Below are 24,987 nucleotides of genomic sequence, written 5' to 3'. Positions count from 1 at the left end.
CTCCTTCCCCACCCCATCTCCGCACATCCCCACACACTTCAAGTGCATTTTTCTTTTTCGCATTCCTTGGGATTTAGGAGTACTCTGCCCTTTGACTACCTACAGGCTCTTTTTCTAAATTAATCCAGGGAGTGCCAGTGAAAGAGCAAGAGCGAAGGCTAGCCTCCAGGAGCGTGCCAGTGGGCTCACAGCCCATAAGCCGAGGCCTGTAGAATCTACTGCCACCTGTACCCACTGTGCCCGCAGTGGGGCTGAGAGTTCACAATGTACATGCGGAGGTCACGGTTAGAAACAGGAAACCGGTACCCGGTGCTGTTTTCTAAGACGAGGAAATGCCAGCGCCTGGAGAGAGGTATCCCCCACCTTCAGGATTCCTTTTGCAAAAGCTGCCAGCTCCAAGCTCAGTCAGGCGCTGGCAGGAGGCCAAGTTTAAAGGCAGGTTGCCTTCTCTCTGTGGCGCGCTCTCTCTCTCTCTCTCTCTCTCTCTCTCTCTCTCTCTCTCTCTCTCTCTCACACACACACACACACACACACACACACACACACACACACACCACACGCCAGGCTAGGCGCCCTCCCAACACTCGTCTACTCACATCAGCGCCGGGTATGCCGGGCTTGCCTGGAGCTCCTGGTTTTCCCGGTTCACCTGCAGGACCCTGAGCAGGGGGAGGAGGGTGCGGGGACAGGAAAGAAAAAGGTGCAAAGTTGAGACCTTTCGGACACAGAGGGCTGCAAAACATGTCCAAAGGAAGGAAGTGGAGTGCCGTTCGCATCAATTAACTTACCGGTGGGCCCGGGGGACCCTTAGGACCTCGGTCACCCTGGAGGGGTAGTAGAAAAAGAGAAAGCAGTCTATGAGCGGGACAGTCTGGGGACTCCACTGGGACAATCCCAGGAGAGCTCATCACAAGGATGGGGATGGAGTAAGGGTCAAATGTGGAGGTTCATGACCAGCAGGGACACCTCCCCCTCCAAAAATCTCCGGGCTCCTAGGATCCAACCCCCAAATCTCGTCCACATCCGATTCTGCCTTTAAGTGGGGTGGCGGGAGGGGGAGATCCTGGTCCTCTCTAAAAACCCACAGGAGCCCTGGGAAAAGAATAGGAAAAGGCAGGACTGAGGAACAGAGGCGACCTGGAGATAGAAACTTACGTCGATGCCATCGATGCCGGGAACTCCAGGGGGGCCCGGAGGCCCAGGAGGACCCTGCTCACCCGGGGGACCTCTCTGGCAAAAATAGCAGACACAGGTTAGTGGAGCAGATCGGGCAACAGGAGCAAATAAGCGCGGTTTCCTGAAGCCCCCGCCTCTGTCGGGTAAAAGATACCTTCTAGAGGAGGCCGGGTTTTTGAAACCCAACACAAAAATGTCTCAGACCTCTAAGCAAGCGCAGCTTTGGTCTCCGCCATATTCTACTGAGCTAAACTGCGGGTTAGAGCAGTCTAGAGGTCCCCAAGGTAGTGGGGGTCGCACTGGATCTCACCTCTGCAGAGTGCATTAAACCGAAGAGGAGCTGTGGAAAACAGAAGGGCTAACGCCTTTTTATCCTCAAAAGGACTCAAAAATGAAAATGGTGGTCATTCGATACCTCGATTTATCAGTCATTGGATGTCAGTGTTTTGACCAGAATGGAACAGCCAAGAACAGAGACCCCACACCAGGATCTTTGTCCGGTGGAATGGGGAGGTGGGGGCTATTCTTGAGGGAAAGATTTGGGAGGAGGAGGGCAGGGCAGCCGTGAGAGCCGTGCCTGGCCTCATTTCAGGTTTACCTGCAGTGACACTCCCTCAGTCCCTTGAATTAGGTCTTTGCATCTCGCTTCAAAATTACGCCAAATTTCAGACTGACCCTGGGGTGTGACCCCTTTTATCGCTGGCAGACAGCTACATTTTGATAGGGCTAGAGGGAATCCTGGCGTCTGAAATAGTATGAACGAGTTGCTTAGGGAATGTGGGGGTTTTTTCCCCCTTCCGAATTAAAAAAAGAAAAAGAAGAAAGGATCTTTCATCAAGGAAAACTTTGTTTTTCTAAAATCCAACGACCAAAGAGGTTACAATGGGGTCTTTGTAAGTGAAACCTCAAACCTCAGCTGCGCTTAAGCGCCCCCGCCAGGTCCTCTCCAGCGCGGGAGGGAGGAGGCGCTGGAGCCTTTGGGAAACTGCTGAAATGTTGATGCGAGCCAGGCCGCCCGGTCCATCCCGGAGCCGCCAGCACCGAAAGCTGTACTCGGGGTTTAGGGCAGCCACCGCGGGCTGGAGGAGAGGGAGAGGGAGCTTGCCTGGATTCCCGCCTTTTCCAGCAAGGCCTGCTCTTGACAGTGACCAGGAGTGGGGACGGGGGAGGGGGTGAGGTGGGGAAATAAGAAGCAATAACAGGCTAAGAATTAAACGTAGGTCTGGAGTCACCTATTACCTTCAGCGCCAGAGCGGGCAGTGGGGAGAATTCGGGTGAGGGAGGAGCAGCGCTTCCGAGACCAAGGGGGCATCTAGGGCTCTGGACTTCGACAGGAGTCGCGGCAGGTGCTGGAGGCCGGAGGGAGCGCGGGTCCGAGAGCCCTGGAGATGCTCCATGCCTTCCTCACAGTTCCCCTACCTACCGCTAGGCCCCCACCTGTCCTCGTGTGTGCCTCAAAAATGCAAACACTTCCTGCCCCCAGCTTACCTCGTCAGTGGTCTGGCTGGGCTGGAGAAGAAAAGACGGGGAGAAAGTGAGAAAAGCACCCTTCAAACTCACTCGCAACTTACTTGAGCCGCGCACAAGCAGAGCCCCGATAGGAGCAGCCCCAGGGCCCCGCGGTCCCGCGCCGTCCAGGCCATGCCCGCCGCCCACCGCTAATCCCCTGGCCTGGCTCGGCAGCCGGTCGCCTCTCTAGGCGGCTTCCAGACCCGCCACTCGCATAGGTGGCACTTCGTCCTTGCAGAAAAAGCACCCCAGGGAGTAGGGATTGCCAAGGTGTCCCGGCCTGGGAGGCGCACGTTCCTCCTGTTTATGAATGGCCCTGGAGAGGGTCCTGGGATTGGAGGAGAGCTAGCAGACAGGGGAGGACGGATAGAATGACAACAGTCTCCCTTAACCCTTTCCCTGCAGCTGCACAGGCAAGGTCTGACCATGCTGCTGTGCCTCCACCCCACCTACCCCAGTGCAGCCTCTGGCTGTCCCCAGAGCCTTCCCAGGTGGCCTGTGCCAGTGTTGGCCAGTAGATCTCAAGTGTTCTTAGATATGTTTGAGACTAAGGGAGGAGGGCCCAGAAGCCACCAAAGGGAGAACGAGACACCTGCAGGTGGCTTCTACCTGCCAGGCTGCAGGTGATTTCTACATGCCAGGTTGAAAGTATGACTTGTTCTTCCTTCATATTTCTTTAGTCAGTACAGCAAAGCACAGGCTCTCTTAGGGAAAGAGAATGGGGAGGAGAGGTGCTGGGGAGGTGGCAAGGTGGGAGAGTTGGCAAGCTGGGGAGGGTTGAGCTGGGTAGAAGTGGCCTTTGCAGGTAGTCAGGGGACTCACCGTTATTCTGGCTGGCAGCTCATGGCAAGTTTCTCTCCTAGGCCGCTGGGGGTCACAATGGATCAGCATCCACTGAAGTTCAAACTGGAGAAAGGTAGCAGACAGTCAGGTAAGGTTTTTTGGACGACTGAAGCTGGTCATTCAGGAGAGAGGTGAGTTTATGCTTGTGGTCTAATTGTTAAACAATTGGAAATCAAGTTGAACTGGTTGAACACACTGGACCAGGACTCTTGTTTTTTCTTGAATACAAGTTTTCTAAGGGAAATGGGTTGGCAGTCTCTCACAAGTTTCTCTGATTATTAGGCATAGATGTCTTTAGCTTTGAATTATTTCAGCATACCCCTAGGCAGCAAACAGACCACACATGCTGAGTTTCTATTTCTGTTCTGATGACAATCTCAAGTAGATCCTATTAAAATGAGGTTCAGAGAGAACAAGGAACTGTCCAAGTTACAAACCAATAAGTGTCATAGTCTGGGTTGAAACTCAGACCTATTGAACCTACAGGAAATATATGCTCTAAGATTTTAGATGCGAGATTAGAGACAGAAACAGAAAAAAAAAAAGTGGCCATCAGAAGGACAAGTAGAAGAAAGGAAATCTAGTGTTGGAAAAAAAGTTTGTGTACCGGAGAAGACATTCTCTATGAAGTGGTCACAGCTTAAAAATGGAAATTTTAAGGGCTGAAGATGAAGGTAATGAGAAGGAAACCTAAGACTCAGGAGAAAAAGATTTAAAATGTTTAATTTTATATAATCTTATTCATTGATTGAAAAGATGTAACTTTCTAGGCACTTGAAATTCTGACAACTTTCTTACATTGTTAGCAGGTGTTACAGGAGAAAAAAAAAGAGGGTAACAGGAAAGAAACAGAGCTAGGAAAGTATTGCCAGGTCTGAATCTGAAAAGATCCTCAGGTGACAAGGCAAAAAAATTAAAATGCCATATCCCATAGGAAGCCTATAGCCATGCACCCTGCTGGTATCTCTTAATTAAGGAGCTTTCTGGCTAGGAAAGGAGCATTTCAAATTGGATCCATACTTCTTTGTCACTGACATTATGCAAATGTCTGGGTAAATATCCAGGTCCTAGATCTTGGCATTACTTCTTTTCCTTCAGCCAAGAGATATTTCCATGTCATCCTACCTGGCAAATGGATTCTAGATCTGCTAAATCTAGAATGAAATTATATTTTTTTTCACTGTTTTGGAATCATCCAGAGTTGAGATTACTGGACAGAAGGTCAAAATTGGTAAGGCAATGAAGAATGAAGTCTTTCCCTCCTACCCCCTGATAAAGGGAAAGTTATCTTTTGTTTAGCTAGTTCATTAAAGTTACTTATTTCAAATGTAAAGTAATTCATTAAGCTGTTTTCTCATATGTAATTATCTCTGAATAAATTGGTACACCTGTTTAAATATGTGAGCTGCCATTGTGGCACAGGATAATGGGGGAATGAAATGTAATTCATCTGTGAACACAGGCTGGGTTGTTCAGAGTGCCACATAGATCAAGAGTTTCTGAACACATCTGCACATCCATGTAAACACCACCTACACACCAATAATCATCTATACAACAACCATTTTTTGGCATGAAATATGAATTCCAATTTGCATGCTAATTATTTTGAAGGAAGATTGGCAGAGTGCCTTGGTAAAAGTCACTTTTGTTATACATGTAAAATGCTGATTTTCACACATTTCTCATTTTCATACCTGGAATCATTCTTCTCTTTGAATACTCACTGACAAAATATATGTGAAAAATAATTTAGTCCTTTTGGCTGGTCTGAGTTCAGTGTTGTTTACAACTAATTTAGTCCTTTAGTCAACATTTGTGAAGTCCCACTAGAAGCCAAACACTACGGAAACATTCTAGTGAAACCAAAGATATTTCCCTCTCCACAATGGGCTTATAATTTGCAAGACAGGAAAAATACAAGTAAAAAAATAAAAAAGGTTGTTTTTAATCTACTAAACAGAACATAAAATGCCGTAGCAAAATTCATCCTTCTCAACATAAAATATTTCTTTATTGTCTCAAGGAAAACTGAGTAGTGTGAATGTAAAGTTCCTCACATCTGTCTATATTTGGCATTATTCAATTATTTTCTATAGGACAACATAAAGGTATAATTCAATCCTCAAGGTTACAACAATGCCATGCCCAGCTGACAGCACATTTAAGCAAGGAATTTTTGCCCCAACTCTCTATTATTTTACCAGGGTTAATGATTTCTACTTATTTTGCCAGGTTATTAAGAAAGAGTAATGAGATTTTTAAGCCCTTCATAAGAGCTAAACAAAAACTAACTGCAGACAACTATCTTTTCCTCCTGAGAGAGCATGTTAATGACTATGAAACTTGGCTCAATGTTAATGAGATTGGCACAAGGTTTGATTTTTGCAAACTGAATTATGATTAAATTTTACAACTATAAAACACCAAAAAACTAGCTCTTTAATAGGGCAGATGTTTCATTAAGCTTTTGTCTTCAGTGGCAACAAAGATTTAAAGGAGCACTTGAATTCTCAGATCTCATCTTTCCTTTCAGTTTATGACAAAATGTTGGTTTGTATCATCATAAAAGACCTTCTAGTGAAGCTTCCTGATTATTGAGCAGGAGGCTCTGAGCTGCCTCAAAATTTGAAAATGTCCTAATTCCATGTAGGAAGTTTAACTTAGCATAGTTAAACATAGCAAGTTTAGCTATGCTATTGCAGACATAGTGCTAGGGATGTAGGCAGCACTCATATTTCATGCAACACTGGATCATACCAAAGGCTGCAGCAGAATGGTAAAAGGAGAAAGCAGTAGACTTGGAGTTAGCAGACTTGAGATGTGGTCATTTATTTATTCAACATATTTTCATGTAACGTATTCATGTGCTTTGGGATAGACACCATGAAAGACACAAAAATATCTAGCATATAAAGCAATATCTAAGCAGAAAATGCCTTTCATGATAAATACTATAGCAGTGGAGATGACAAAAGTATTTTTCTAGCTCAGATCACCAATGAGAGGATCATATAACATGCGCCCTATGAGTAGGGCCCTGAAGCCCCACTTCTGTTATTATAAGCAGAGACAGGGAGGGTAAAGGTTAGGGTTTACACAAAGGGGTGACAACAGCCCCAAAGGTAGGAAATGGTATATAGAGAAGAGACCGGGTTTGCTGGGGCAAAGTAGACATCAGATTTTTTTTTTCACCTTGACTTCCAAGCTAAGGAATTTAATACTATTTGGTAGATTATTATTGAATTGTCATTAAAAGATTTGTTTGCAAAAGATAGGGATGGGGAAAGCTTTCATGATTTAGAAGGGCATTTTAAGAAAATTTATTTGGTCATAAATGCCTAATCCTTTGAGGCAGAAAGAGGCTACCACAGTAAAGCAACAAGAGGTGTTACACTCTGAACCAGGAAGAGGCATCCCGAGTTATCTGTCAGATAAAAAAAATTTAAAACCCCCTCCCCACATTTTACATACCCCTTCAGCTGCCATCCTATCTCTGTTCCTCTTTATGCAAAACTCAAAAGAGTTGTCTATAACCATTGTCTCCAATTTATCTTCTTATTTTCTCTTGAACCCATTCCAATTGGGCTTTTACTTCCAACACTCCAGTGGATCTTTTCTTAAGATCACTCTCTTTGATTTCTAAATCCAATGGTCAACTATTTGACCTCTCTATACCATGTGAGTCAGTTTCTCATTCTATCCTTTTTGGAATACTATTTTCCCTTGACTTTCAAGGACCTTGAAAGTCAAGGACCACAATCTCCTGGTCCTCTCCTATATTACAGTTTTCTCCTTCTTCATCTCTTTTGACAAATGTTCCTCGTCTCAGCAGTCTCTAAATGTTAGATATTTTGGGACTCAGTTCTTGAACTTCTCTATTATGCTTGTCTCTTGGTGACTTCCTAACTTTAAATACCATATATATGTTGACAATTCCCAGAGTTCTTCTCCCAGATGGACCTATCTGTTGAACTCCAAAAGCACACATCTGCCTACTTACCATCTTCATCTAGATGTATAGTAACAATCAAACTAACCCCAATATCCAAACTAACTCCAATATCCAAACTAGCTCCTGATATTCTCCCTGACACCTGCTCTTCCCACAGCCTTTCTCGTGTCAGTAAATGGCACGTCTATACTTCCAATTACTCACAGCAAAAGTATTGGTGTCATCCTTGATTCTTCTTTTTCTCTTATACCCCAAATCCTGTTTTACCTCAAAATATATTAAATTTTGGTCACTTTGCATCACCTCCACCACTACCACCCTGGTCCAAACCAAGGCTGTCTCTGCCTGAATTATTGCAGTAGCTCTTAAGCAGCCCTGGCTCCTACATGCTTATGTCCGTCTCTTCTTTCTCCTACAATATAGTCTCAAAATAGCAGCCAAAGAGATCCTTTTAAAAGGTGAGAATATGTTGCTTATCTATCCAAAACCATCTGGTAGCCACCCATCTCACACAGCATGAAAGCCAAAGTACTAACACAATTTCCCAACCACATCTCCATCATGTTACCTCTCCAGCCTCAATATCTCCTTTCTTAGTCTCATTCCAGCCACACTGGCTGCCAGTGAGTTCTCAGACATCACCCACCTACACCAGATCCTTTTCCACTCACCGTTCTCTTTTCCTGGAATCCTCCTCCCCCAGATATCCAGATGCTAATTCCCTCAACTCCTTCAGGTTTCTGCCAAAATATTTTCTCCTCAATGAGGTCCTAACTCAAGGCACTCCAATATCCTGCTTTGTTTTTCCCATAGCATTTATGACTACCTGGCATACTCTATACATACTCATCTATTCATAGTGTCTGTCTTCTCTCCCAAGAATGTAAGCAACATTGGAGCATTAATTTCTGTCTGCTTTCACCACCATCTAAAATGAGGCCTATAAGTCAGCAGATGTTTAATAAATAGTTACTGAATCAGTACATAGATATAGATAAGAAATCTAGTGAAGAAAGAATTGATAGTATTTGGCTTCAGGTTTGATTATGATTTGTGGCAATTCCCTTCCCCTGTCTGGGTTCCAGTTTCCTCATGATAAAATGAGAGGTTCGGATTAGATACAAAGTTTCCTTCAGCTCTGAAAGCTCTTGATTCTACTGACACCACGTTGTGACCAAAGAAACTAATCAAGAAGAGATTAACATAAACAAAGATTTCTTTACGGTCTTAGCCCATGTACATTTTTATAGAAATAAAAAAATAATAGCACACTAATTTTTTATTGCAACTGTATGGGCACAGCTGAGGCCAATAAAAAAAGTCAGTGTTTTTCGTTTTCTATGAAAAGCAAGTTTGATAATTATGCAGTTTTTATCCTAGCTATCCACAGCCCCTACTTCCAATAATGGCTTCTACTATGTCACCAGCTCTAGTTCTGTTTCCTCATTTCATTGCTACCTAGTGGAAAACCCAGCTGAGGTTGTTAATGTGGTCTCCAATGCAGCAGGCTGAGTTTCATCTCCAAAAAATAAAATGAAATTGTTTTGATATCATTCAAAAATGTTTTACTCAAAGTTTCTTAAAATAAACATTTTCTATCAATATGTATAGAAAAGATTACCATTTCTTCTTTTAAATTTGATTTTTACTTTCAACTGGAAGAGTATTTGTAAAAGATGTACTTGTCAAAAACAACTTAATAAGCAAACTTAATAGTTTAGGTGGTATGCATAATAGATAGCATGCATTTCCTAAATCACTAAAAACACAACTTTCCAATAGCGTTTCTCAAATGCCAGAAATAATACTAATCACAGCCTCATGATTTATTTTTCCCATGTTATACTTCATGAAACTTACATTGTTTCTACATTGGGAAGTTAGTGTGATTCAATTCTGTGGATAGAGAAAACTACAGATAGCTTTTCCAACAACAGTTCTGCCAGCTCTCACATTTTCTCTGAATCTAGTGAAAATAAACACAGAGCCACACATTTGAAAATATATTTTTTAAAGCAGTAAGTCTGTCTGATTAATCACGTTCCATGTTGGTATCTTTGGAATGTGTACAGGTAAAAAGAAGAACGGTTTGAATCATATGTCTGTTAAGCCACATAAACTTTTATCCCCCCTCAAAGAAGCCCAAACTCCCAGCATATATCTCTGAAAAGGGAGAAAGGCCAACTTTATTTTCTAATAGAGCTGTACCAAATAATTCTCCTAGGCTATCATGCTGACAACAAACAATAAAGAACCTGTCATAAAATAACATGTTTTTGTGGTATGCTGCCAGGAAACCAAGCTTTTCAATGGGATAAATGGCACCATTCTTAAATATTGGCACAAAAGAGAATAGAATATATGGGATTTATTGCCTTAAAATCAAACTAACAATGTATTACAGCAGTGCATTGGGAAAAAATATAAAATGCTCTGAGCCCACTAAATAACCATGAATGATGAGAATATGTTTGAGTTGTAGACCACGTGAACAGCTATATCATAAGCTTATGAAAACCTTTTGAAATTGGCTTCCTTTTTGAATTTAGCAAAGGAAAGGGGACAAAAGATAGGATAGGCAGAGGGAAAATAACAAACAAGTACCATATAAGTGACTCTTTTAGCATCAGTGATCTATCAAATGCTGTTTTCAATTGTATTTTTTGTTATACAGTTCCTAGGGCTACTTTTTGACACCTGATAATATCTTTTGAAGGGATATTTTGCTTTTGATTTATTTACTAAAGAAAAGCAAGGGTTGACTCTGAAAAAAAAAAGTGTTCTATTAATGTAGGGTGTGAAAGATTAGAACAAATCCAATTGCGTGAAGGAAAATGTAACTACAATTTTACTTATTGTTTTTCTGGTATTTTTGTGCTATTTCATTTTAATTTAAAATTTCTAACACAGTAATATTAAATATTTGCTGTCTCCAAATTGAGAGAAGGGTGACCTATCAGTATAGTTCTTCTACCTCTCAGAATATGTACATATCACTACCCATCACTCTCTAAGTCCTTTAAGGGACAGGTAGTCATTGTTCATCTTTAGTAATTGTCAGCAAATTTAGATTTCAGCCAAATTGGTGACAAGTCTAAGAAAATAGGCCATAAAATTCAAGAGAAAGAAATAAAGGGCATTCAAATAGGAAAAGGGAGGCCAAATTGTTTCTGTTTACAGATGACATGATTGTATATTTAGAAAACACCCTCATGTCAGCCCAAAATCTCCTTAAGCTGATAAGCAACTTCAGCAAAGTCTCAGGATACAAAATCAGTGTGCAAAAATCGCAAGCATTCCTATACACCAATAATAGATAAACAGAGGCCAAATCATGAGTGAACTCCCATTCACAATTGCTACAAAGAGAATTGTGTAGAGAATTAAATACCTAGGAATACAACTTAAAAGAAATGTGAAGGACCTATTCATGGAGAACCAAAAACCACTGATCAAGGAAATAAGAGAAGACACAAACAAATAAGAGAGGACACAAACAATTGGAAAAACATTCCATACTCCTGGATAGGAAGAATCAATATTGTGAAAATGGCCATACTGTTTAAAGTAATTTATAGATTCAATGCTATCCCTATCAAGCTACCATTGACTTTCTTCACAGAATCAGAAAAAAACTACTTTAAATTTTATTGGAACCAAAAAAGAATCTGCATAACCAAAACAATCCTAAGCAAAAAGAACAAAGCTAGAGCATAACCAAAGCAGCATGGTACTGGCACCAAAACAGATATATAGAACAATGGAACAGAACAGAAGCCTCAGAAATAACACCAACACATCTACAACCATCTCGTCTTTGACAAACTGACAAAAACAAGCAATGGGGAAAGGATTCCCTATTTAATAAATGGTGTTGGGAAAACTGGGTAGCCCTGTGCAGAAAGAAGAAACTGGACCCCTTCCTTACACCTCATACAAAAATTAACTCAAGATGGATTAAAGACTTAAATGTAAGGCCTAAAACTATAAGAACCCTATAAGAAAACTTAGGCAATACCACTCAAGACATAGGCATGGGGAAAGACTTCATGACTAAAACACCAAAGCAATGGCAACAAAAGCCAAAATTGACAAAGGGGATTAAACTAAAGAGATTCTGCACAGCAAAAGAAACTATCATCAGAGTGAACAGACAACCTACAGAATGAAAAAATTTTGCAATCTATCCATCTGACAAAGGGATAATATCCAGAATCTACAAAGAACTTAAACAAGTTTACAAGAAAAAAACAGATAGCCCCATCAAAAATTGGGCAAAGGATATGAACAGACACTTGTCAAAAGAAGACATTTATTCAGCCAACAAGCATATGAAAAAAATCTCATCATCACGGGTCATTAGAGAAATGCAAATCAAAACCACAATGAGATACCATCTCACACCAGTTAGAATGGCAGTCATTAAAAAGTCAGGAAACAACAGATGCTGGAGAGGATGTGGAGAAATAGAAATGCTTTTACACTGTTGGTGGGAGTGTAAATTAGTTCAACCATAGTGGAAGACAGTGTGGTAATTCCTCATGGATATAGAATCAGAAATACCATTTGACCCAGCAATCCCATTACTGAGTATAAACCCAAAGGATTATAAATCATTCTACTAGAAAGACACATGCACATTTATGTTTATTGCAGCACTGCTCACAATAGCAAAGACTTGAAACCAACCCAAATGCCCATCAATGATAGACTGGAGAAAGAAAATATGACACATATACACCATGGAATAATATTCAGCCATAAAAAATGATGAGCTCATATCTTTGCAGGGACATGGATGAAGATGGAAATCATCATTCTCAGCAAACTAACATAAGAACAGAAAACCAAACACCACACATTCTCACTCATAAGTGGGAGCTGAAAAATGAGAACACATGGACGCAGGGAGGGAAGCATCATACACCAGGGCCTGTTGGAGGGTGGGGGGCTAGGGGAGGAATAGCATTAGGAGAAATATCTAATGTAGGTGACAGGTTCATGGGTGCAGCAAACCACCATGGCCTGTGTATACGTATGTAACAAACCTGCATTTTCTGAACATGTACCCCAGAACTTAAAGTATAATAATTAAAAAAAAAAAAGAAATTAGGCCATAAAATTGAAACAAGGGACAAAGGACAACTCATGGACACACAGGCTTTGTCTGTGGACTTGTATGAGTGTTTGACTACCTTCAGTTTTGAAAAATGAGGAACAGTTTGGGAATACTAACAAAGCTTGAAAAGGGAAGAATTGATACATGTGAGGATTTCCAAATGAGAGTCCTTCTGTCTGGAACATTGTACTTTGTCTTCTCCTGAATGATGTATTCATTCTCTGGACTCCTTTCGGACATCAATCCCTTAGGAAACATCCCTGAGCCCCACTCTCATGCCTCCCTGCTCTTATCTGAGTGACGAGATTTTTCTGAGTGCTTCTTGGCATGCAGCACTGGTCACTATCATGGTCCTTATCATGCCGTATTGTGATTGTTTACTTGTCTCAACTCCTTATTCTCAATCGACTGAAGAAGTTTTTGATTTATTTCTCTTTGTAGACCCCATATTTACACACTCAATAAAAGTTTACTAAATAAGCAAGTAGGATTGTCTGAGGACATGTATTATACTGTATAAATGTCCCACTTTTTAAAAATGTATTTGGTTTTTCCTGCAAAGTAAATTCTGAAGGCAAATCACAAATGCCTTTCAAAGTAAGAATAATGAGTTTATAAGAAAAAATATGTGGTTGCATATATTTTTCTTTTTCCCAAAGGAAAGCTAGTTGGCATGGCAGAAGATAAGGTAGATTAGAAATGTTGTGCCTAACACTACTTCTTACAAGTTAATAGATCTGTGTGAGTTCACTTCTTCAGCTGAGAATTGGAGATAACACTATCTATACTTTCTATCTTACAAGGTTGTTGCAATAATCAGATAAGTTCATGGGAATAAAAGCATTTCAAAAACTCTGAATTGGTATATGAAGCATGTTAAGGTGACTTTTTAAAAAAAGTGTGAGTTGGCTTTTCTTACATAGTTTTCCAATTCTTTATGTTACATAAAGCGAAGGTTGAGAAATACATTTTGGTGAGAAGTTTGAGTTTCACATTATCACTTCCAGTCATTAAATGTGGATAGGATGGTTTGGCCTATAACCTCGATCTAGTTTAGCTATCATTGTCACTGTCACACCTCCACCACCATCAGCCAACCTGGAATGTTACTGGGCTGTTATGCTCAAGTCTTTTTTGTGTTTCCTGATAAGGGAGTCAGAATTCAGTCTGAAGGAAGATACTTGTACATGCCTATTTCAAGTACTTTTAACATTGGTTATGGTATACTGATTTAGAAAAGCTCCTTGGTGGACCAGAAGCATAATGTAAAACCAGCTGCCAGGTTTCTGGTTGCTTTCCTGCATGTGGTAGAATAAAATAGAAAGTAATTGGTACTAACTGATCTCCATTATGATGTGAGAATAGAGTTGGCAGAAAAATTTACAATTAGCTCTGACATTATTGACAAGGCTATAGTATAATGAAGTAATAGTGAGACATTAGTTTACTGCTCTGGCAATCACATAATTTAATAGCATCTTAGCTCACAGAATTTAGTGTTATAAAGACTTAAAATGTTTTTAATCCAATGAATAAATATATAAATTTTTAAAATACTCGATTGATATTTATAGCAATGAGGAGGTAGCCTAAAGTATCTTCCCTTTCACCCATGGTCCAGAAATGAATAGATATTTGTAGAAGTTCAATGTTGTCTGAGAACCTTTCCAGTGTCATTGCAAAGATCTTGCTGCACAGAATTTCAAGATGACACAACATTAGTCCCATCGACTTTCTAACCCAGCCACTTGAGGTGTGGCTTCATTTAATAACTCATTAAATGAAGAAATACTTTCTCAAGAGTCTGCAAGCCAGAGTAGTAACATGGCAGTTACAGATTGCTTCCTGTTCATCACAGAATATAGAAATTTCACACTACCCTTCACACTAATCACAATTCTTCCCTCGAAAACATGTTATTTGAACAATTCCATTACTGAAATCCTGATAACCTTTTCTTCTTTGGAGACGTGCACAGAAAGCGTTTGAAATCATTGTATCACCCTGCTACACTCCATGATATGGGTTTTGTGACTACAATTTAACAACTCCATACTAGCATGAGAGAAAGAGAGGTTGGCATCAATGGTTTATTTATTGAGCTCTAAATTCTGTTTCTTTCAAAAGAATACTTGTACTCTAAGAAATATTTTCTGAATTCCTATCATAATATTATAAAATATCCTTTAAAAGCATTGTTCAAAGTATAACAAATCAAAATGATAGAACTATCTGGTACTAGTTGGCACAATTATTGTGTCAACATATAATTCCTTACCTTTATGTCTGGGGATCTCTGCAGTAAAATCATGAATAGAGATCTAAAATCCTTCACTTCTACAATATGTCATGCAAGACCTACTTCTAAATAAATCAATATTACGCATCTATATAACTTCCATTCTTGTTGAGCAGACATCATATGGCTTTCTAACCTCATCTCTCACCACTCTGAAGATAATATCTCTCACCCTTCTCTCTCTCTCTTTCTTCCTCTCTCTCTCTCTCACACACACACACACACACACACATATTTTTTCATATACATATATCATATAAATCAGCAAGTCCCTAGACCTTTGAATGTGGTGTACATATTCTCTTTTTCCCTTAATGGTATTTCCTTCAGCTAGAATGTTGATTCTCCTCTCTTTTTGCCAATTCAAATCCTTTCATTTCAAAGTTCACTGCTTCCAAGAATTATGGGATTCTTAACTAACTGAATCTGTCACCCACCTTAGCCTTACTTTGAATATCCTCATTAGTCGTGTGTACACAATATGTGCCACATCAGTATGGCTTTTTTTCTAAGTGGCCTCAGAAAGATTCTGAGTGCCCTAGGTGGACGTGTAACACTTTCCAATGTTAAGCTCCTCAAGACTAGAAGGTATTTACTTAACTTCCTCTGATTCCAAATTCCATCTGGGATCTGCTACACTCAGCTGATTATCAAAGATGCCTGAGATATTAATTTTTACCAATCCAGTCTTGCTTTAATCTGTGATAGTGTGTGGTTTTATACTTACTGGAACAGAAACTTGAGGATTATCTGCAAGTTTACCCAGCACAGCAGAGCCGCTGATGTCAATTGGGCCTCTTGGCTTTATAGGTAAAGATTCAATCCTGTTGCAGTCAACAAAAAGAGTAGCACTACTTCTCTCCACACCAATCATGATCTTATGCCACTGGGAATCAAACAAGGAGGGCAAATTCGAAAAGGCTGCTGTTTGGAGACTTCCATCCAGTCCCTTGTATGAAAATGCAACAGATTGTGTTTGGCCGTTAATCTTTATGCCAACTTGCTCCTTCCCAGAGGAATCCTGAATCTGCCAAATGCTCCAGTTCTTTTTGAGTGTGCTTCCAGTCATCCGAAATGTTGTCAAGAAGGAATATTCTTCAGGCAGTCCACTGGGATATAAATTCCTGAGTAAAATTTTTAAATAGTAAATATGAATCTTGTTTCCTGTACCCATGCATATTTACCGTATTCCCTTTTGAGGCCATTTTTAGAAGCCAGACCTACAGAAAGTCTACAGTGTAAAAAACCATGTACCTTTTGTTATTTCATGGCTGTTCATAAAGACCTTCACAGTAGTTCAATCATTCATGTACATTCATGGTCCATCTTAAAATACACATTTTTAAAACACCCTCCCTCATCACTAAGGAAGATTCCCAATGCCACATAATCCCAACAAAATTACTATTTATACTATCCAAAGAGCTACTGTTCAGCAATTTTGTCTCAGCCAAAAAACACATTCTTGCAAAGTTCTTGGCAACATTTCATTCACAAGTAAGAGAGGAGATCATTAGGAATGTAAATCAGCAGTACTAGCTTATGAAATGATTTAATTAAAGCAGCTACCAGTTTCTAATTTTTTGTTTTAATGTAACATGTTAAGATTATTTGTAATTTCCATAATTGCTTGGATATTCCACTCCACACTTGTATCCTTGACCCATGTAAGTATTTTGAGAATCAGTAACTGGGGACTTCAGAAGCTTCTTCACACTGAGGATGTTTGTCTTTTTTTAGGGAGTTCAAAGTACGATGTTAAAGTAGCAGCTTAAGGCTGGATGGGTGATAAGTGAAAGTGACCTGTTCTTACTTCTCTACTGCATCTCAATTGTTCCTTAATCTGCCAATTAAGTCTGTATCATTGCTAACTCCTATACTGCTTTAAATGGCAGAATAAAACCAGTAGTGTCCCTGAGGCATCTTTACCCTCTATAGAGACTGTGGTCTGGGGCTACACCAGCTACCTGGATATGCTTCTGTTGAAGCCAAGCTGCTAAAAGCTGAAGACTGAACTTTAAAACTTAGCATGTTAAATGTAAGCATCGTCTTTCAAGGACTTGAACATTATGTCTTCTTACCTTCCTCCTTCTGAGCATAGAAAAATTTCTAAGCAAGGAAGAAATGCTAATGAATTTTCTCTGCTAAACAATACAAATTTTATATTTCCGAGAACAGTTATGGACCAGGACCCAGAATTCCAAATAACTTTTCTTCAAGTCAAATTCTTGTTATGTGGCCCTCTTTAACCTGCTAAGATCTTCTATCTTTACTTTGATTTTAATTATAAAACTTTATTATATCTTAAAACAACATATCTTTAACTTCTTTCTATGCAAAGATTTTTACAAGTCTTCAATAAAATGGTTCAACTATCTCAACTTTTATCACTTTGTTAGTTTTCTAAAGATGACAAAACTGTTAAATTTTTCATCTGAATACTCTTTTATCATACAAGTATTTTTTTAACCATTATGTTGTAATATGACTTGTTTGTATTTAGAGTATGGGATGAATTATTTTATCCATAAACATTTTTATCACTGGTGATGTGTGTTATTCTTATTGCAAAGTTTTCAGGTCACTACCTATGTTTTACATCCATCAAGTGTACATTTTTAATATTCAGTATGGAACTAAAGAAAAAAATTATATAAGAACCATTTGCTGACCTATTTTCCCCATATGAAACCCTCTACTACATCACTGCAGATATCTGTTTTTAATATATTTTCTGATTATCAGTTTGTCACAGTTTCTTTGACTTTACATATTTCAGAATTATACCTATTCCAGAATAACCTCTAGAACAGAAGCTAAGATTGACTACTTACAATAAAATGCACTGCCTACGGTATAATTATAAAACCTTATGAGAGTTTGTACATCTTACCTAACTTACCTCAATAAATTTGGAACTGTGAGATAAGTTTTCAAAGTTTTACTTAAATGTGAAATAGGGAAATGTCCATTTAAATTATAAATAGATTATTTTGATTATTCTTCTTAAGTAATGATCTGGATTTAACTAGTTGCTTAAATAATCTATTTTCTTATTTTTGTCCAAGACAGTTATTGTTCAAGTGTGGGTTTTTCCAAAAGGAAGAGAAATTCTAATGCTTTTTCTTCTTTTCCTTAAGCATTATTTTTCCAGGCTTCAAAAATAACCCGATCTGTGTTATCTATATATCTGTCTATCAATATACTGAGCAAAACTGTAGAATTTTTTTTTTTACTTTTTTTTGGGACGGAGTTTCGCTCTTGTTACCCAGGCTGGAGTGCAATGGCGCGATCTCGGCTCACCGCAACCTCCGCCTCCTGGGTTCAGGCAATTCTCCTGCCTCAGCTTCCTGAGTAGCTGGGATTACAGGCACGCACCACCATGCCCAGCTAATTTTTTGTATTTTTAGTAGAGACGGGGTTTCACCGTGTTGACCAGGATGGTCTTGATCTCTTGACCTCGTGATCCGCCCGTCTCAGCCTCCCAAAGTGCTGGGATTACAGGCTTGAGCCACCGCGCCCGGCCAAAACTGTAGAATTTAATCAGTTCTTTTAAAACATTTATTTTGTTTCTATTCTGGAAGTCACAGTAATGTGTTTAGGTGACTTTTGTGAAAACACATCCTGAGGTTAACTGAGGGAACTCTCCCAATTTGTGTTTCATTCAACCTTTCCCACTCGATGAACAAGGAGACTATGTTAAGGGTAGGAAAGGACATAATGTCTTGATTTACCTTTGACTTGGTGTATGTAATGCTAAAAACTAAAAAAAGAAAATAATTAATTTAAAATGATGGAGGATAGGTTTGAGATTGCTAAATGAATACCTCATTTATAGAGATGTTGTTAAAAACTAATGATAGCTGTCCTTTCTCTCAGTATATATGAAGATAATATATGTGTGTGAATATGTATAGAAATAATTTAGATTATCATGTTATTGATATTTTAAACTAGGCTAATATAGTATGGTAAGAAGAGAAAATTTATTTTGATATTCATGTTAATAAAATATATTTGTATTTGTATATACCTAAGACCATTTAAAAGTTTCACAAGTCTAATTTAGAGAACAGTCAGCTCCATTGTCTTTTCTTGGAACACCTGAAATTCTTTCTTGCAAATATGCTATGCACATCAATAAGTAAACTTGACAGCATACATAATTTAAAAGAAGCTACATCTATAAATGATTTATTTCATTATATTACAGTCTTCAAACAGCACCTTAAATGAAGAATCATAAGAGTTTGAATGAAAGGTTAGTGTTTGGACCTTGAAACATTTGTGACCTTAACTCCCAAATAGCTAAGTACTGTGTTTTTAAGGAAAATAACATAAGATGTTTGTTAGTATGCATTGAGAGTGTAAAACTATTATGCCTAAAATAAGGAATAAAAAGCAGCAAAAAAAAAGTATGTGTCTCTTAAGTCTTTCAAAAAATAGAAAAGATAAATAATGATAAATTGTGACTCTATCACATTAGCTCCACATACCATATTTTCCTCCCACAAAGATTCTGCTAATAGTTTCTTTCACTGTCTCAGGGCCTAGCACAGAACTTCCCTTTATACCAACACTGTCTACTCCCTGTATGACCAAAAGCAATTCCCATCCCTAGTCTCCTTGTCACCCAGCTTTTGAATTAGCAGCACTTGGAGGGAAGATTGAAAAGAAAGGATGCTCTGAGGAGAAAAGTCTTTCACATACATACACTCTCTTCTTCTAGTGCTCTTTACCACTAATAATAAACACTTATCCAATACCACTGTGGATTGAGTTCTTCAGGCATTCTCCAGTTTTGAACACCTACTCTGCATAGCAACCTTATGACATAGTTATTATTCCTAATTTTAAACTGAGGGAACTGAAGTAAACATAGTCTAAGTACTTTCCCAAGAATAAACTTTACTATTTACTTGGAATTAACCATGTCTCAGCCCTCTAACTTTCCTCCTCTTTCTATTCCCCTACTTTGTTTTCCTGATTTCTTCCTCCGTCTTTCCTCATCTTTTAATTATCCTTGATAGTAAAACCAGGTTTTTTAGTCTTTATGGGAACAAGGAGTCAAGGGTAGCGAATGTGAGACATTGGATATATCCCGGGTACACTATTTAGTGATAGCTCTAGGCATTTTGAGAAAAACAACAACTAAGATGAGCAGGAGGTAAGGAAGCCACGTGGCCTCAAATGATCAGTCTCTGAACTTAAGAGTTAACGACAGTACCTCAAATCTTAGAAGAGAAAATTAGGTCAGCACTCAGGACCTCGTGTTTTGCTTAATTATTTAGGAAAGAAAAAACAATTTTTAAAGCCTATTTAGTAACATAGCTGGCACTTCTGTACATGAAAAGAAATAATGAGGAAAAAGAAGTGAATATCCCTGTTAGGCTTTTAATCTTTCTAGATGTGAATGGTTCTCCAGAGTCAGTATGGAATAGTGGTCAGAAGTGCAGCCTTTGCAACCATTCTGCCTGGAATTCAGTCCTTCCAGCACGTTCCAACCCAGTTGCCTTATGCAAGTAAATTAAACTTTTGGGGCTCCCTGATTTTTTAAAAAAAAGGTTAATAGTGCTCCTACATCACAGGGTTGTGATGAGAATGAGATTAATGATAATTCGTAAATTTATAAAAAGAGTTTATACAATGTACTATCATCATATTATGCAATAATACATAATATGTTCAAAATATGAATCCCTAGCTGCAATCTGGCACTGTTATATCAGATTCTTCTAATTTGTCCAAAGTTTTTATTTTTATATATATTGAGTTTCTATATTATTTTATTGTTCTAATGAATCATTATTTACCTTTATACCTTAATTTTTATCAAAGACCTAATTGTCTCATTTATCTACCAAAGGAATCTTAATTCTTGTTTTCTTACAGTGTGCTAAAGCATATAATAATTATAATAATCATAAATAAGGTATTTGGGTGATATCAAAACTAAATTGCTGAGATCATTCATAATGACAGGACTCAACCCTTATACACTAAAGTACCTCAGTTATAAATAAAGAACAAAAGGCTTAGTTCCAGAGAAAGAAATCACTGAAGTGGGAGATTTGTTGTTGTCCATATTACTATTATTGTTTCTATTATAATGATTTTAGTTTTGCTCTGGTTTGATGTCTGCCAGGAGCCAAGCAGTGGGTGTGTGGCTCTATTTCAGCACCAGGACACTTGAACAGCACCATTGTGAGTCTTCTAACCACTCTGTGGCTCCTAGTTAAATTTATGCTTACCCTCTGGCACTTTTCACAGAGGGTCCTTTCAGTCAAAACCAAAAACATTATAGAAAAACAGAAAGCAAGGTAATAAGAACATGTCCTAAATCAATGTATAATAGTCTCAGTGATACTTTTTCCTGGAATGGAAAGTAAATTACATACTGAAAACATGAAATGCAGTATTCAGGCACTGAAGATAGATAAGTAAATAAATTTCTTCATCTTTAAATACAATTATAATCCAAGAAACCCTGAGCAAGAGAAAACCCTAACATTGTATAGCTATCCATTTTTAATGCATTTGAGTCAGATAATTAGATTAAAATGTTTTTGATAGATTACCTAGTTGGAATCCTGAAGTCTGCATTGTTTCCCAATTTGTAAGCCACCTGTAATGTAGTTGATCCCACTACCCTCTGGATAGCTCTTCTAGATGCTGCTTTATCTACCTGGAACTGAGAGATCAGATCAAACCCTATAGAATGGGAATACAAAATGAAAAGTCTAAAATGAGATTGGTTTTATTCCTTTCCACAACTTTCTCAAATAAAAGAATATACCAGGTTTATGGAAAGCATGCATTTTTAATACAGTACATTGCTACTCACCTGGTAAGTCATCTTGGCCAATCCTGATCTTTGGACAGAGTTCATCTCCACCATTAGAACTGGAATTGACAGGGTCTCCTGCAAAAGAGATAGCATGTCATTCTACTTCATTCACTCAGAAGATTTCAGGATGTACCAATAATAATAACTATTTAAAATTTAACATTATACCAGCTTGCTAAGAGGTAGCATGTTTTGCTTTAATTCCATGCCTCTATGACTATAATCCATCCACCTGCAACTCATCCTGGAAGGGATGGATGCAATGCACAAAGTTGTTTTAATAATCTGTGCTGGGAAAATGTTCCTTTTGGAGAGGTTAGGCATTTGTTCCTTTTGAAACCAAAGCTGAATGATGTCCTGAATGGCACAGGGTCAGAAGTCTGTTTGGAAAATTTCTGGTGGTTTGGGCTAGAAAATATTCCTTAAACACCACAAATTTTAGGATTCCAGTGAGATTTAGAGCCAGCCTTTGTCCAGTTCAGTGGGGCTTCTGGAGAGTGGAGTTTTTAGGAATCTTTGTCAGATATAGGTATCTGGGAAGTCTTGAGATTCACTAATCATAAATAAAATGTAGAGGATGCATTTGATTTCATAAATTCATTCTAAGAGATCAAATACAAGTCCAAACTAGATTACTGCTAGCATCTTAGAACTGGGAAGAGTAAAGGGAAGAAGAAAATAATCATGAGAAGGATTAACCCTCTATTTGATAAGAAATCATATAATGGAATTGTGTTCTCTTTATACAAGTGGGAGGTCATAGGGAGGGAGAATTTTTTCACCACCACAGAAAGCTTCTCATAACTATCCAACCTCAGCGCCTTGCTAATATTCATCTGACAACAGAGACTCTCTAGACTTCAGAAAAAGTATTATTAAGTTACAAAACATGGGCCAGGTACCATGGCTTATGCCTGTAATCTCAGCACTTTGGGAGGCTGAGGCAGGTGGATCGCCTGAGGTCAGGAGTTTGAGACTAGCCTGACCAACATGGTGAAACCCCATCTCTACCAAAAATACAAAAAATTAGCCGGGCATGGTGGCACATGCCTGTAGCCCCAGCTTCTCAGGAGGCTGAGGCAAGAGAATCACTTGAATCTGGGAGGTGGAGGTTTCAGTGAGCCAAGATGGCATCACTGCAGTGCAGCTTGGATGACAGAGTGAGACTCCATCTCAAAAGCCAAACAAAACACATGGGCCTATCCATCATGGTACATCAAACATGCTCTTTATACTCCCCTGACCCCAAATTGTTGAGGTCCATCCATCCATCCATCCATCTATTCATTCATTCCGCATGTATTCACCCAACATTTACCAATCACCATCCATACTAGGCACTGCAGCACACAGATTGGCCTTCCTGCCAACTGTGGTTACTGGTGGGACTTAACTTTCCATACCCAGCATTGGCCATGGAAAGCCAGCCACTAGCATATCCCCATGCCCCAAAGCAGGATGGAAGAGTGAAGGTGTGAAGGACCATAGATGCCTCACTCAGTCTTCAGTCAGCCACGGCCCTGCCTGATCATTTCTGGGAATAAGTGATCTTTCAAAGTCTAGAAACTATGGCCCTTACTGGGGCGACGCTTGACAGCTGCAGATGCCCAGGGTTCCAGGAAACTGCACACAAAGAAGAAAACTGGAATTTTCCTGAAGAAGAGAGAAGAAAAGTGACTCAAACCAGAGTCCCTGCAGATGGGAACTACTTTCATGTTTTCAAACCTGGTAAACCTAATTAATGTAAGGTGATCAAATCTCAGTATAGTTTATTTTTTTCATTTTTACTTTGAAATCTTACTAACAGATGTAAGGAATTCATACGTTTCCAGCTCCCACTGTCCCTGTTGTTTCATTGATCTCATTTTCTCGGTATCTACCTATCTCGGTATTTCCTTGTCTCTAGTTTCTTTCATCTTTGATTTCCTGCCTCTCTTTTTTCCATGGCTGTCACTTTCTCTCCCTCCCTCTGTCTCTTTTTTTGCATCTCTCTTCTGTTTCTCATGCTTGCTGTCTCATCGCTGTCTCTCTCTGTCTCTCACCTTGCGGCTCACCTACTCTCATCCTACCACTGCTGCAAAAATACGCACCGTTGGTTCTGAGGACCCCCAGCCCAGTCTCCCTGCCACTTTTCCTAGAGTTATTGTCTTACCAGCAGGTCTTCATTTTCCCAGTTGATTTCTTTGGTTGCCAACAGTCCTTATGAAGAAGGGGTTGGAAGGGAGTCACTGCTCCCTCACGACCCCTTCACAGTCACCCTAGGAGTATGAGTTCTGGGCCCAGCCTTGGTCCTTCCTGCCCTGGTGAGGGCTAAAAGCAAAGGGAGAGAACCAGAGGCATCTCGTGACACTTTAAACTGAAGCAGAAGAAAGGGGTGGGGAGAAGCAGCTCTGTGAGCCCAGGCCTAGGGGTGTGTCCTCAAAGCTAACAAGGTTACACTGAAGGAGGGATTAACAGGGGAAAGTTTGCTGAAAAGAAAAAAATAAAATCAGGATGTGGGAAAATTCACCAGAAAGATCCAGGCAAGGTCCTATAGGAACACACTAGATGCTTTTAGATCTGCTATAGGAGCACAATGGCAGCTTTCAGAACTGCTATAGAAATACAGTGGAAGCTTTCAGAGGACTGAGTTTCCAGTAAAAATGTGCCCACTGGGAGGCAGAGGTGTGGAAACTCGTGGGAGCCTTGGTGCCCAATCAGCCCAGGTTTCAATCCCTGTTTATTCTGAAGCTTACTAGTTGAGAGAGTTACTTCACCTTTCTGTAACTAGATGCCTTAACTGTGAAACCGATTGAAAATACTTACATAAAAACAGTAGTTTTGAGAATTAAATGAGTTGCAGAGGCAGAGGGTCTAACAGCCAACAGTCATTATTTGTCATTGTCCTCATAGCTAACACTTCATGATGTGCCTCCCTCTGTTGAAAATGCTCAAAGGCTAATGCCATTTAATTCTCACAATAGCATTATAAGGTGAGACTGAAGTTACCCTTATTGCCAGATAAGAAATTTGAGGAACCAGACAATCAAGTAACTTTTTCAAAGTGCCATGCCTATTACTAAACACACACTTCCTCTCTCTACCTCATGGTTGGAAATCCTGTTAAAATGTAATATCAAGCCCCCTAGTTGTTGAGTCTTCTTAAACTCTTGAGATTACCAGAGTTGAGCAGAAGATGCTGTACCTGGAAAGAAACAACATACTATCCTCTGCTAATGAGGTGAGAGCATGTTACAGGG

General features: G+C 39.4%; 1 protein-coding gene across 2 annotated transcripts in view; it reads right to left on the bottom strand.

Annotated features, from left to right (window-relative positions):
* Nucleotides 1-24,068, bottom strand: part of COL9A1 (collagen type IX alpha 1 chain) — an 89,194-nt gene extending 65,126 nt beyond the window's left edge. Inside the window, exons 1-10 of one of the 2 annotated variants that reach the window (XM_032275602.1) lie at nucleotides 23,901-24,068; nucleotides 23,328-23,401; nucleotides 21,746-21,823; nucleotides 21,480-21,612; nucleotides 15,629-16,025; nucleotides 3,508-3,591; nucleotides 2,665-2,685; nucleotides 1,156-1,230; nucleotides 789-824; nucleotides 597-659 (exon numbers count right to left, since the gene is read on the bottom strand). In XM_032275602.1, the coding sequence (XP_032131493.1) occupies nucleotides 597-659; nucleotides 789-824; nucleotides 1,156-1,230; nucleotides 2,665-2,685; nucleotides 3,508-3,591; nucleotides 15,629-16,025; nucleotides 21,480-21,612; nucleotides 21,746-21,823; nucleotides 23,328-23,401; nucleotides 23,901-23,914 (975 nt within the window). In that variant the 5' untranslated portion in view covers nucleotides 23,915-24,068. Of the gene's footprint in view, nucleotides 1-596; nucleotides 660-788; nucleotides 825-1,155; nucleotides 1,231-2,664; nucleotides 2,686-2,747; nucleotides 3,003-3,507; nucleotides 3,592-15,628; nucleotides 16,026-21,479; nucleotides 21,613-21,745; nucleotides 21,824-23,327; nucleotides 23,402-23,900 lie in introns of those variants that run through there. The other variant, XM_032275603.1, reaches the window with a different exon arrangement.
* Nucleotides 24,069-24,987: the final 919 nt, after the last annotated feature.

The sequence above is a fragment of the Sapajus apella genome, unplaced genomic scaffold, assembly GCF_009761245.1.
Source record: "Sapajus apella isolate SASKATOON/1434 unplaced genomic scaffold, GSC_monkey_1.0 scaffold6, whole genome shotgun sequence".
Lineage (NCBI taxonomy): Eukaryota > Metazoa > Chordata > Mammalia > Primates > Cebidae > Sapajus > Sapajus apella.
The sequence above is the reverse complement of the archived record's forward strand: the minus strand, read 5'-3'. Positions and strand labels throughout refer to the sequence as shown.